Source organism: Nicotiana sylvestris, chromosome 8, assembly GCF_000393655.2.
Source record: "Nicotiana sylvestris chromosome 8, ASM39365v2, whole genome shotgun sequence".
NCBI classification, from domain to species: Eukaryota; Viridiplantae; Streptophyta; class Magnoliopsida; order Solanales; family Solanaceae; genus Nicotiana; species Nicotiana sylvestris.
In genome coordinates, this window is record NC_091064.1 from 161,364,468 (window position 1) to 161,379,056 (window position 14,589).

Consider the following 14,589-nt stretch of genomic DNA (forward strand, 5'->3'; position numbering starts at 1 on the left):
TGAAGAATTTGCAAAACTTATGGGAAGCAAATTTGAAATGAGCATGATGAGGGGAATTAAACTTCTTCCTGGGTCTTCAAGTAAAACAGTTCCCAAAGGGTACTTCCATTTGTCAGCAAAAATACATCAGGGAACTCTTGAAGAGGTTTGACATGGAAACATCAAAAGTGATAGACACTCCCATTACAACTGCCACTCGACTGGACATGGATGAAACTGGATCTCTTGTGAATCAAACAATGTATAGAGGCATCATTAGGTTTCTCCTCTATCTTATTGCCAGTCGACCTGATAGTGTTTTCAGTGTGGGGCTGTGTGCGAGGTTTCAATCAAATCCCAAGGATCTCACTTGAAGGCTACCAAAAGAATACTGAGATATCTCAAAGGCACGCAGGACCTGGTGCTATATTATCCATCAGGTGACAGTTTTAATCTGATTGGGTATGATGATGTAGACTATGTAGGTTATCTTGTGGACAGAAAAAACACTTCTGGGATGGCTCACTTCTTAGGATCATGTCTTATCTCTTGGGGGACAAGAAAGCAAAATTCAGTGGCTCTTTCAACAGCTGAAGCTGAATATGTAGCTGCAGCATCCTACTGCACTCAGCTCCCATGGATCAAGCAACAACTGGAGGATTTTGGAGTTCTCACTAAGAGTGTGCCCCTCCTATGTGACAACACCAGTGCACTCAACATGGCAAAGAATCCAGTTCAACATAAAAGGACCAAACATATTGATGTGAGACATCATTTTCTAAGAGATAATATGGAGAAAGAGTTGATATGCATGAAGTTCTACAACACAAAAGATTAAATTGCAGACATTTTCACCAAGGCACTAAGTAGGGAATAGTTTGAAAGAAATAGAGTAAATCTAGGACTGTTGAAGCCAAATTAAGAACCTGATTCCTCTTTGGCTGGCTCGTAGTCTTAAGAAATAATTAGTTTAAAGTGTTTTCTGGCTCTGTCTAACTCACTTCAATACCATTGCAGTTAAACACGCATAATAAGCATAGAAGCAGTAGATGCAGTGCATGACTAATAAAAGAGGATTAATTCTTTTCAAAAAGGGGATGGTATGAAGAAAATGTTTTTTTTCAAGAACCAGGTTCTTGTAATAAAGGTTAGTAGTTCTGTGCATCCCTTTTAATACACGTCTTAAAAAGGTACAAAATACAACTGCCATATCATCAACTTTTCAGATCCTGGTGTCACGTCCCTTCAATTCAAATGTTCTATCTCCCTATGAAACATTGCAATTCTCCACGCCCAACCGCCGTTTCAGAACCGGTGCCTATTCCTCTCCCTTCATAATTATTCTTTTCTTTTTAAAAAAACCCTCTCTTCTGTTCTTCTTGACCATAAGCCCTACTCTAGATTCACCCAAAAGGGAAGGATCGTTACACCTCTTCTCCCAATGGCTGAGAAATCTTCCGATTTCTCTGCCTTAGTGGTTACTACCTCTGACCTATCTATGGAACCTCTCGCTTCTACTAAGCCTTCGTCACCCTCTATCACTCCTACCGCTACAGCCACACCTTCCCCAGTTTTCAAATCTCTTCCCAACTCAGAAACCCTTGACACTGTTGTTTCACTTCCCCGTCGTTTATTGTTCCCACCAGTCAAACCCTAAGTAGAGAATAAGGTCAAAATACTGAGATCACAAAAGGTTCTGCCATCGCTGCAGTCAATTTCATGGTTGTGGAATCATCGATTGAAGAATAAAAGACTGTGTTTGTGGTATCCGCTTATGGGGTATTGCACGAAGTTATTTCCTAGAAACATAAGTAACAAAGCGTGTGGGAAGAAGGGGCCATTATGGTTGTTAAAGGGGATGCAGTAGTATACACTACTGGGGCATCATATACGGAACCTAATCCCTCTTTGGAGGACTCAGGTCAGGACTCTCATCCCCAGGACAGTGTTGTTCCTGCATTCGATGCTGTGCCCCTGGAAATTCAAGCACCAGAAATGCGATCTAGTGATGAAGAAGACCTGGACAACGTGGCCCTTGATGCATTCATAAGTAAGCGAAGAGTTATATCCACCCCTGAGTCTGAAATCAAGCGGCCTACTACCAGGCTTCAAGTCGAGGCCTATGATTCTGCACTCTAAAAGAGCAAGAAAAGTAGTAAAAAGAAAAGAAGAAAGTTGGTAAAGGATGGTGTACATGTAAGAGATGAAGTTATTCTTGTAGTTGAGGTAGAAGAAGGAACCCTTGAGGAACCTGGTTCCCTTGTTAGGCGGTCCTCGAAAAAGGCTGAGTCTATTTCCATAGAGAAAGGGTCCACTTTTAAGTCCAAGATGAAGGAGGTAATGAGTGATGAGGATACTCTTGTCAAGTCCAAGGGGAAAGGTAAAGTCAGTGGAGAAAAGCATAGGAAATGCAAGTCTGAAACAATTGAAGAACCTAGTTCTAGGAAGAAAGCAAGAAGTGAGGTCTGCCTTGGCTTTGAGCGCGTAAGGCATCAAAAAGTTCTATTGGGTCGTACGTTTGACCCAACAATCTCAGAGATGGCTGGAATGCGCCAAATTGTAGAAATGGTGGAGTTTCAACAATGGATGCATATATTCTACATTGATGCCCCTAAAGTGTATGAGGAGGAGGTACAGAGTTTCTTCTCCAGTCTCTTTCTTGTCGATAGTGACCATGTTTGTGCTTTGGTTAATGGGGTAGACATCGTCTTTGACGTGAAATTGCTTGGAGAAATTCTGCAAGTTCCAATAGTTGTGGTGTCGAATGTACGAGATGTTTGTCAGTACAACTTCAGAAATGTAGTGGTGAAAGATAATTCTAATCATAAAGGGGACCAAATCCATAAGAAAGCACTACTTCCTGTATACCAGCTACTGTTTGAGCTGGTTAACAAAGTTATGTTGCCTCGAGCAGAAAAGAGGTCTGTAACTTGAAAATTTGATATATTCCTAATGGAGCAACTGGACGGTTTCAACCATGTGAGTCTGCCTGCCATAATGATTGAATACATGCAGAAGGTTGCCAATTTCAAGGATGGTAATCATGGGCTTCCCAATGGATTCTTGCTTACTCAAGTGTTCAAATTCTTTAAGGTTCCACTAGGACCAGGTAAAGTTGGGACCCAGACATTCTCACAGACAACCTTGGAAGAGTGCGAGTGTATTGAGAAGTATGGGGGGGGGGGGTAGGAAGTACTTTAGCTGTGTCTCAACTCATCAATGGCCAGAACATTGCAGATGAGGAAATACGTCGATTGAAGGCCAGGAATGCTATCCTGGAAGGTCAGCAAGCCCGAGCGGTTCCCATGTCGAATGATGAGATCTCAGGGCCCAAGTTGAGAACCTGAAGGCTGAACTGCTCAACGAGCAAAAGTCAGAAAACACCCGAATAGACCTTGTTCTCCAGACACTTGTTGCAGCTTCCAAGCCTTTTCCTCCTAGTGCCCCCTAAGAACCCCTTCAATGACCAGTTTTCTGAATATGTTTTTTTTCTTGTTTCTGTGTTGATGGTTGGTGGATGTTTTTTTGTTTCTTTTGATGGTTGGGATGTACTACTGCTCCTGTGAACAAGTCCAATGTTGCCTCTTCCTTTTTCAAAGGAAGATGCATATTAAAAATTATTAATATGAATCCTTTTTTATTATGTCTCGTACTTTCTCTTTGTGTTCTATACTTTTTCATGATTGTGTGCACATATGTAGCATAAGTTAGCTTAGCTAGATATCTTTGTGTTGTTGTTCTTTTTAATGATGCCAAAAGGGGGAAAAGAAAGACTCAATTGGGGGACTCAATTGGGGAACTGGTTCTTATACTCAGGGGGAAACACATTGGCAATTGGGGAACTAGTTCTTATACTCAGGGGGAAACACATTGGGTAATTGGTTCTTATCTGGTTGGGTTTTTACTGCCCCAATTCCGATTTATAATTGTTTAAGTTTGTCATCATCAAAAAGGGGGAAATTGATAGATCTTAAATGCTCTTGCCTGATGTTTTGATGATCTAACAAACTTACTGTTAAGAACCAGATAGGGAACCTGACCTACTTGGATTGCTGCAAACTTTAACGGATTTCAGCTAAAGATGAACTGCTACAGCTTCAGAAGCTAGGAACCAAATAAGGACCTGATGCTCTTGTAGTTTCCTCATAAGCAGTGCAAAGTCATTTGGACACAGCTAGAAATGAAGTGACCGTCAGCACTGTTTCTGCTGCACTGTACCACATTGTCAGCCCACTCATTCTCTAACCAAACAATGTACTCACATCATTTCAAGCGATGTGATCAAGATGTACCAAATGAGCTTTATACAAAAACATCACTGGAAGGTTTCTGTTTCCCATTCAAGCATCTTGCAAAAATAGAAAAATCATCCTCACAAGCTTGAAGAACAAGGTTGAATGCCCCTACAGACTAGTTCCTAAAATATTGATTATCACTGTCCTAGTTGAGTTGTAACCTTGTTATTGTATTTACTATATCTCCTAAATCGCTTATCTAGAAGCATGCTGATTAGGAGTCCTCTTATAAATCCGTAAACTCATTGAGTTTATATTGTGACTCAATTTAGTCATAAGGAAAAATCTTTGTAATCGTAGAATTAGAAAGTGGCTTGTGGTGATAGCATCACAAGTTAGAAAAAGCCTTTGTAACTAGGATAGTCACAAAGTGGCTTGTGGTAAAGGTACCACAAGTTAGTTGAGTAAATTCTTTGCAATAGGGAGTATTGTAAAGTGGCTTGTAATAGGTAATATTACAAGTTAGTGAATTAAAAGCCTACAGGGTAGGTCGTGATTTTTTGATCCCCTTGTGTGAGATTTTTCCATGTAAAAATCTTCTGCCTCATTTGATTACTGCTTTACTAAGTGCTCTCAGTAGAATCTTGTAGAGGACCAGGTACTCTACGATTTGGTGGATCCATACAAACTAACAGAATCTGACCAAATCTATGCACTGGTCAATGGTGTTGATATTGTTCTGGATGTTGCTCTGCTTGGAGACATTCTTAAGGTCCCTACTGATGGTATATCTTCTTTCAAAGATGTCTATGGTTTAAATTTTAGGCACGCTATTGTAAAGGAGGGCGCAGTCCAGCAGGGGAACGAGTGCATAAGAAAGCTCTGCTTCCTATTTATCAGCTCATGTTTGAGTTGGTAAACAAGGTCCTTTTACCCCGTGCTGAGGGAAGATCCATCACTTCCAAGTCTGATCTATATTTGATGGAAGCATTTGATGGGTTCTTAGCTATTAATCTGCCAGCCATAATAATTGAACACATGCAAAATATGGTAGCTTTCAAAGATTGGAACCATGGTCTTCCTTATGGATTTCTTCTCACGCATATCTTCAAGTTCTTTGATGTGCCTTTGGGATAGCCCAAGATGGGGACCAAGAAGCAGATGTTCTCTCAAACTACTTTGGAGGAATGTGAATGTGTCAAAAATGGTGGAGGGGTAGGAAGTACTTCAACAATCTCCCAGCTTATCAATGCCCAAAATAGTGCTACTTAGGAGATTAGGAAGTTGAAGGCAAGGAATGCCATTCTGGAGAATTAGGAGGCTCAAGAGGAACCAGGGTCAAATGCAGAGGTTGCTCGTCTGACCAAAGAAAATGCTGATGTCAGGAAACAAGTTGAGAACCTGAAGGAAAAACTGCTCACAGAGAAAATGTCGGTCAATGCCCTAATTGATCTCGTTCTCAACACTCTTGCTGCAACTTATAAGCCCTCTCTTTCTAGTATCCCCTAGGCTAACCCTTCATGACCAGTTTCTAGATTATCTCTTTTGTTTTTGACAACTCTATGGCAGTTGTTTTTGTTCTTCTTTTGTGATGTGGATGAAATTTCCTCGTACTACTCCTGATGATAACAGTCCAAATTTGCCTTTGTTGTAATGGCAAAGGCTTCTATTTTATAAAACGTAATGAAAACTATCCTCTTTTGCTATTAATGCTTATGTTTCTCTGCTTCTCTTCTCTATCATGTGGTATGCACATATGTGGCATGAGTTAGATAGGCTAGACTTCTTTATGTTGGTTGCCTACTTGGTATTTTTTATGATGCCAAAAGGGGGAAGTATAATTGAAACTGGGATCTGATTAAGGGGGAAACATAAAGTCAGGGGGAACTTGTGAAGTTCCCTTTACTTCATCTGGTTTATTTTGCTGTAAATATGTGTTATCAACTTCTAAGTTTGTCATCATCAAAAAGGGAGAAATTGATGGGTATATAGTACCTTAGCTTTATGTTTTGGTGATCTAATAAACTTGCTGTCAAAGAACCAGATAAGGGACCTGACACACTTGGTACACAACTCAAATCAATGTACTCCAACTAATGTGAGTTGCTATGACTTCAGAAGATAAAGAATCAACCCAGGGACCTGATCCCCCTGTGTTTCTCTGACAGCAGTACAAAGTCAATTGTCTACAGCTGGAAAGTGACTGTTTGCACTGTACACACAAACAGTGCAGCACAGTATTATGATCACTCCCTTTTGACCAACCTAGTGATTACATCATTCAAGTGATGTCATCCAAGTTGTATTAACAAGTGTATTGCAACAAAATATCACTTGAACACTTGAGAATTTTTTCAAGCACTCTAACCATTCATCTGTCAAGCATTCAATTCTAAAGTGCATCAAGAACAAAGAACAACACTACTACAGACCAGTTCCTACAACAAGTGTCTTGTATGTCCTTAGTTGAGTTGTAACTTTGTAATTGTTCTTCATTGTAATTTCTACTTTGCTTATCTAGAAGCTTTAACTAGGAACCCCTTGTAAACCATAAATCTTTAGTGTTTGTATCGTAACTAGACTTAGTCATGAGTTGAAGCCTTTGTAGTAGGTATATTGCAAAGTGGCTTGTAATAGGTGTATTACAAGTTAGTGAGGGATTAAGAGTTTAATTCCTAGATTGTATAGGTTGTAATCTAAAATTGCTCATAGTGAAGTTGAAATCCTACCAGTGTAGGTCGTGATTGTTTATCCCACTGAGTAGGGATTTTTCCATGTAAAAACTCCCTGTTCTATATACTTACTGTTTCATTAACACTATCAGTGGAAACCTATAGAGGACCTGGTCTATATATAGTTTGGTGGACTTATATATTCTATCAAAAATAATATCTAAAAATCTAAACGTACAAACGACAATCATGAGCCTCTAAGGAGTAAAAGTAAAGTAATATCGGCATTCCCTTAAAATAATAAAATATCTAAATGACTGAAAGACTGAAGATATTCAACTACTGTTGGGATAAATCAATGGAATCTATTTAATAGATCTATAGGAATCCTAAAATCTACTCACGAGCTTCGTCACATGCATGCTCAATAACTGTCATATGAGGTGGTAGGACCAAACGAGCTAACTACCTCCAAGGATACCTAGTAAGTCTTGTGTACCACCTCTAAGCTGAGGACAAGACTTTCTGGACTAAACAATTATAATAACTATGCAATAAACATAACTTAAGCAATTGAATAAACTAAAACTAAAGACTTGAAAAGTTGAGCTAATACATAAAATTTTGGTTAAGTTCAAATGGATGAATATAGCTAAGTTTCTTTATCTTAAACATTTTATCTACAAATAATATTACCTTCCAGTGTGGAGATGATTGGCCCATTCCTCGGCCCTGGTGACTTTTACACTCGGGTAGGTTGACCACTTCTCCCAAATATATAAATCGGGTGGCACTTGTAAGTGCAAGGATGGATTTCCCATTCCTCAGTCCAGACAGATTTTACACTTGGGGAAACCGATCATGTTTTTATTTTTGAATTTGAATTGAATCTGAACGTGAAACACTTGTGAGTGTAGGGAAGCTAGTCCTGGCAACCACGACACTTACACTCGCTAGGCCCTCATCAATAAGATGGCTATACTAGCTCAGGCACATTAGGCCCTCATGGATAGAGTGTCCATTAGACCAACTCAAGCACACTAAGGCCCTCGAGGATAGAGTGTCCAATAGACTATTTTCTCTTTTTGTATGTGATCACATATATAAAATCTAAGTTAAATTTGAATAAATACAGACAATGACATAACAACCATCAAATCAAACTAAAGATTCATTTACTTTTAATGTTATGCGCTAGTTGAGTTATCATACAAGGAAAATATATTTTTGTAAGATAATATGTATCATGAACTAATGATAGATTCATATCATTTAAGAAATCAAGGATTTTCAAATGACCATCTCAATATTTTCACTTAAGAACATTCAAGCACCTTCTTAATTATCAATAATTTTCTTACTAAGTATTTTTTTTGTCAGGTCCTTGACTTAGGAAAATTGTAAATTCAACTTACCTAACTGAATGTTCAAGTTTCCTATTCAATAATCCTTGTAACCAATGTTCCAAAATATACATTTAAGATTATACAAACCATCAATCCTCGTCCATCTTCATAGGCTACAATTACCCTAATTTTAAATTTAATTGGATTATTGACATGGGAATTGGGTTCTTGCTAATCGGTAGTCCCATAAGATCACTTAGAACAATATTTATCATCTATTTCATCCAATCTTCTTCCTTAAAGTTTCAGACTTGTTATGCCCCAAAATCGAGGAGCGCGACCGGCGCTCAACCGAGTAAACCCGTCTGAACAAGCCTGTTAGATTTCCTTCTACCCAAACTAGTTCATGAATAAAGAAGAGATGAACTCCATTAATCAAATTCTGAAAATATTTTATTACGACTTCCATTTCATTTCCATTAACAACTTTATTCATAATTTTTCAAAATATTATAAGTTTACATATATAGTGAATGAAAACATGTTTTCCAAATACCAACATTTCTAGTTTTTGACTCCCAACATCAACCACCACCCACAATCTGTCTACGGAACCTCTAAGTACAACTGAAGAGTAATATGAAAATGCTGGTAACAAAGCTCCGGCTATACCTTGAAATACAAAGTACATGAGAAACAAAAGATAGAGGATCCCGAAATAAAGTGGGGCTCACCAAGTCAGCTGAAAAGAGTATATTGCTATAACTGATCGATGTCGCCTGCTGTGGAACCACCTGTATCAATTAACAATACAGCACCCCCGTCAAAAGGGACGTTAGTGAGAATAGTACTAGTATGTAAGCTAAATACTATCTCCATAGAATGAATAGTAATTATAAGGGTAACAGTCAAGAATATAATATGAGCTTCAAATAACACCAAAACATCAAGTTAAGGATCACATAGATCTTTAAGCCAATTTCCATGTTATTAGGTTGGGTGATCTTTAGTGCCGATATGCCACAATCCACAATACCATCATGTTCTTACATGGAGTTCGATCTTGACCCGATCGGCTAGGTCATTTCATTTGAGACATCAATCATATCTACAATTACAATTACCACTTCCAGCACAGCTACCACCATGTGTATAATATGGTGTTCGATCACGGCCCAATCGGCTAGGCTATCTCATAAGAGACATCAACCATATCCACAATTTCAATTACTATTTCCAGCATAATTACCACCATGTGTACGACATGGCATCCGATCACGGCCCAATCGGCTAGGTGGTCTTATTTGAAGACATCAACAACAATAACAATTTTAATCATAATTTCTTGCACAATTACCACCATATGTACGGTATGGCATCCGATCATGGCCCGATCGGCTTCGTCTCACTTGAGACATCAACATTTCAATCAATCATCTCTTTCTACATTTCTTTACCATTTTGCAATACTGTTAGATTGTATGGATCCACCAAATCATAGAGTACCTGGTCCTCTACAAGATTCTGCTGAGAGCACTTAGTAAAGCAGTAAGTAAATGAGACAGAGGATTTTTACGTGGAAAAATCTCACACAAGGGGATCAAAAAACCACGACCTACCTTGTAAGCTTTTAACTTTACTAACTTGTAATCTTACCTATTACAAGCCACTTTACAATACTTCCTATTGCAAAAACAACTAACTTGTGGTACCTTTACCACAAGTCACTTTGTGACTATCTTAGTTTCAAAGGCTTTTTCTAACTTGTGATGCTATCACCACAAGCCATTTTGTAATTCTACAATTACAAAGACTTTTCCTTATGACTAAATCTAGTCACAACATAAACTCAACGGGTTTACGGATTTACAAGAGGATTCCTAATCAGTATGCTTCTAGATAAGCGATTTAGGAGATATGGTAAGTACAATAACAAGGTTACAACTCAACTAGGACATCAAGCATCAATCTTTTAGGAAATGGTATGTAGTGGCGTTCAACCTTGTTCTTCAAGCTTGAGAGGATGATTTTTCTGTTTTTGCAAGAGGCTTGAATAAGAAACAGAAACCTTCCAGTAATGTTTTTGTATAAAGCACATTTGGTACATCTTGATCACATGACTTGAAATGATATGAGAACTTTGTTTGGTTAGAGAGTGAGTGGGCTGACAGTGTGGTGCAGTGATGCAGAGACAGTGTCGTCGGTCACTTCATTTCCAACTGTGTCCAAATGACTTTGTGCTGCTATGATGAAACCACAAAAGCATCAGGTCCTTGTTTGGTTCCTAGTTCCTGGAGCTGTAGCAGTTCATCTTTAGCTAAAATCTGTTAACGCTTGCAGTAATCCAAGTAGGTCAGGTTCCCTATCTGGTTCTTAGCCATAAGTTTGTTAGATCATCAAAACATCATGCAAGAGAATTTAAGGTCTATCAATTTCCCCCTTTTTAATGATGACAAACTTCAACACTTATAAATAGGAATTGGGGCAGTAAAAACCAAACAACCAGTTTCAAAGAGTTCCCCCTGAGACTATGCCTTGTCTTAAAGAATAATAGAGCATAAGAACTAGTTTTCCCCTTTTGGCATCATTAAAAAAGAACAACAACACAAAGAAGTCCAGCTAAGCTAACTCATGCCACATATGTTCACCTAATCCTAAGAAAGAATAGAACACAGAGAGACAGTACGATACATAAGAAAAAGGATTCATATTAATAATTTTTAATATGCCTCATCCTTTGGAAAAAGGAAGAGGCTACATTGGACTTGTTCATAGGAGCAGTAGTAGTAGTACATCCCAACCATAAAAAAAGCAAAAAAAAACAACCACCAACCATCAACAAAGAGACAAAGAAGAAGAAACATATCCAGGAAACTGGTCACTGAAGGGGTTCTTAGGGGGCACTAGGAGGAAAAGGCTTAGAAGCTGCAACAAGTGTCTAGAGAACAAGGTCTATTCGGGTGTTTCCCGACTTTTGCTCGTTGAGCAGTTCAGCCTTCAGGTTCTCGACTTGCGCCCTGAGATAAGCATTTTCTTGGGTCAAACTGATCACCTCATCATTTGACATGGGAACCGCTCGAGCTTGCTGACCTTCCAGGATAACATTCCTGGCCTTTAATCGACGTATTTCCTCAGCAGCACTGTTCTGGGCATTGATGAGCTGAGACACAGTTAAAGTACTTCCTACACCCCCATACTTCTCAATACACTCACACTTTTCCAAGGTTATCTGAGAGAATGTCTACTTACGGGTCCCCACTTTACCTTTTCCCAGTGGAGCCTCAAAGAATTTGAACACCTGAGTAAGCAAGAATTCATAGGGAAGCCCGCGATTACCATCCTTGAAATTGGCCACCTTCTGCATGTGTTCAATCATTATGGCAGGCAAACTCACAGGGTTGAAACCGTCTAGTTGCTCCATTAGGTATAGATCAGATTTTGAAGTTACAGACCTCCATTATGCTCGAGGTAACAGGACTTTGTTAACCAGCTCAAACAACAGCTAGTAGACAGGAAGTAGTGCTTTCTTATGGATCTGGTCACCTTTCTGATTAGAGTTATCTTTCAACACTGCAATTCTGAAGTTGTACTGACAGACATCTCGTACACTCGACACCCCAACTATAGGAACTTACAAAATTTCTCCAAGAAATTTCACGTCAAAGACAATGTCCACCCCATTGACCAGTGCATAAACATGGTCAGTATCGACTGGAAAAAGACTGGCAAAGAAACTCTGTACCTCCTCCTCATACACTTTAGGGGCATCAATGTAGAATAGATGCATCCATTGTTGAAACTCCACCATTTCCAGAATTTGGCGCATTCCGGCCATCTCTGAGATTGTTGGGTCAAACGTACGACCTATCAGAACTTTTTGATGCCTTAGGCACTCAGAGCTAAGGTAGACCTCACTTCTTGCTTTCTTTCCAGAACTAGGTTCTTCAACTATTCTAGACTTGTGTTTCCTATGATTTTCTTCACTGACTTTGCCTTCCCCTTGGACTTAACAAGAATATCCTCATCACTCACTGCCTCCTTCAACTTGGACTTAGAAGTAGACCCTTTCTCCATAGAAACAAACTTAGCCTTTTTCGAGGACCGCCAACCTAGTTCCTCAGGAGTTCCTTCTTCCACCTCCACTATAGGAATAGCTTCATCACTTACAGGTACACCATCTTTCACCAACTTTCTTCTTTCCTTCTTACTACTTTTCTTGCTCTTTTGGAGTGCAGATTCGTAGGCCTTGACTTGAAGCCTGGTAGTAGGTCGCTTGATTTCAGACTTAGGGGTGGAGATAACTCTTTGCTTACTTATGAATGCATCAAGGGCCACATTGTCCAGGTCTTCTTCATCACTAGATCACATTTCTAGTGTTTGAATTCCCAGGGGCATAGCATCGAATGCAGGAACAACACTGTCCTCGGGATGAGAGTCCTGACCTGGGTCCTTCGGAGAGGGATCAGGTTCCTCATGTGATACCCCAATAGTGTATACTACTGCATCCCTTTCAACAACCATAATAGCCCCTTCTACCCACACGCTTTGTGACTCATGTTTCTAGGAAATAACTTCATGCAATACCCCATTAGTAGATACCACAAACACAGTCTTTTCTTATTCAACCGGTGCTTCCACAACCATGGAGTCGACGGCAATGATGGCAGAACCTTTTGTGAACTCAGTATTTTGACCTTGTTCTCCACTTAGGGTTTTACTGGTGTGGGCAACAAATGATAGAGAGAACGGAACAGTAATTTCAAGGGTTTCTGAGTTGGGAAGAGGTTGGGAAACTAGGGAAGGTGTGACTGTAGCAGTAGTAGTGATAGAGGGTCACAAAGACTTAGTAAAGGCGAGAGGTTCCATAGATGGGTCAGAGGTGATTATAGTTGAGGCAGAGAGATCAGAATTTTTCTCACCCATTGGAAGTGGTGGTGTGATGATCCTTTCCTTTTGGGTGAATCTAGAATAGGTCCTATGGTTAAGAAGGACAGAAGAGAAGGGTTTTTAAACAGAAAGGATAATTATGAAGGGAGAAGAATAGGCACCAGTTCTGAAACGACAGTTGGGCGTGGAGAATTGTGATGTTTCAGAGGGAGATGGAACGTTTTGAATTGAAGGGACATGACAGTCGGATCTGAAAAGTTGATGACATGGCAGTTGTATTTTGTACCTTTAAGATGTTTATTACAGGATTCACAGAACTACTAACCTTTAGTACAAGAACCTGGTTCTTGAAAAAAAACATTTTCTTCAAGCCCTTTTTGAAACGAATTAATCCTCTTTTATTAGTCATGTACTGCATCTACTGCTTATATGCTTATCATGTGTGTCTACCTGCAATGGTATTGAAGTGAGTTAGACAGGGCCAAAAAACACTTTGAACTAATTATTTCTTAAGAATACAAGCCAGTTAAAGAGGAATCAGGTTCTTAATTTGGCTTCAACAGTCCCAGCTTTACTCTGTTTCTTTCAAACTGTTCCCTACTTAATATCTTGGTGAAAATGTCTGCTATTTGATCTTCTGTGCTACAGAACTTCATGCATATCAACCCTTTCTCCACATTATCTCTCAGAAAATGATGCCTCACATCAATGTGTTTGGTCCTTTTATGTTGAACTGGATTCTTTACCATATTAGTGCACTGGTGTTGTCACACAGGAGAGGCACACTCTCAGTGAGAACTCCAAAATCCTCCAGCTACTGCTTGATCCACAGAAGCTGAGCATAGCAGGATGTTGCAGCTACATATTCAACTTCAGCTGTTGAAAGAGCCATTGACCTTGTCCCCCTAGAGATAAGACATGATCCTAAGAAGTGACCCATCCTAGAAGTGCTTTTTCTATCCATAAGATAACCAGTATAGTCTGAGTCAGCATACCCAATCGGATTAAAACTATCACCTGATGGATAATATAGCACCAGGTCATGTGTGCCTTTGAGATATCTCAGTATTCTTTTGGCAGCCTTCAAGTGAGATTCTTTAGGATTTGATTGAAACCTCACACACAGGCCCACGCTGAAGACAATATCAGGTCGACTGGTAGTGAGATAGAGGAGAGACCCAATGATGCCTCTATACATTGTTTGATTCACAGGAGATCCAGTTTTATCCATGTCCAGTCGAGTGGCAGTTGCAATGGGAGTGTCTAACACTTTTGATGCTTCCATGTCAAACCTCTTTAAGAGTTCCCTAATGTAATTTTGCTGACAAATGGAAGTACCCTTTGGGAACTGTTTAACTTGAAGACCCAAGAAGAAGTTTAATTCCCCTATCATGCTTATTTCAAATTCTCTTCCCATAAGGTTTGCGAATTCTTCACACATAGAGTCAGCTGTTGCTCCAAAAATGATAT

At 39.4% G+C, this 14,589-nt stretch overlaps 1 protein-coding gene across 1 annotated transcript; it reads right to left on the reverse strand.

The window, feature by feature from the left end:
* Nucleotides 1–13,933: 13,933 nt before the first annotated feature.
* On the reverse strand, nt 13,934–14,560 carry LOC138875922 (secreted RxLR effector protein 161-like). Its single transcript, XM_070154801.1, has one exon. It carries the CDS (start codon nt 14,558–14,560, stop codon nt 13,934–13,936), a length of 627 nt encoding a protein of 208 aa, XP_070010902.1.
* Nucleotides 14,561–14,589: the final 29 nt, after the last annotated feature.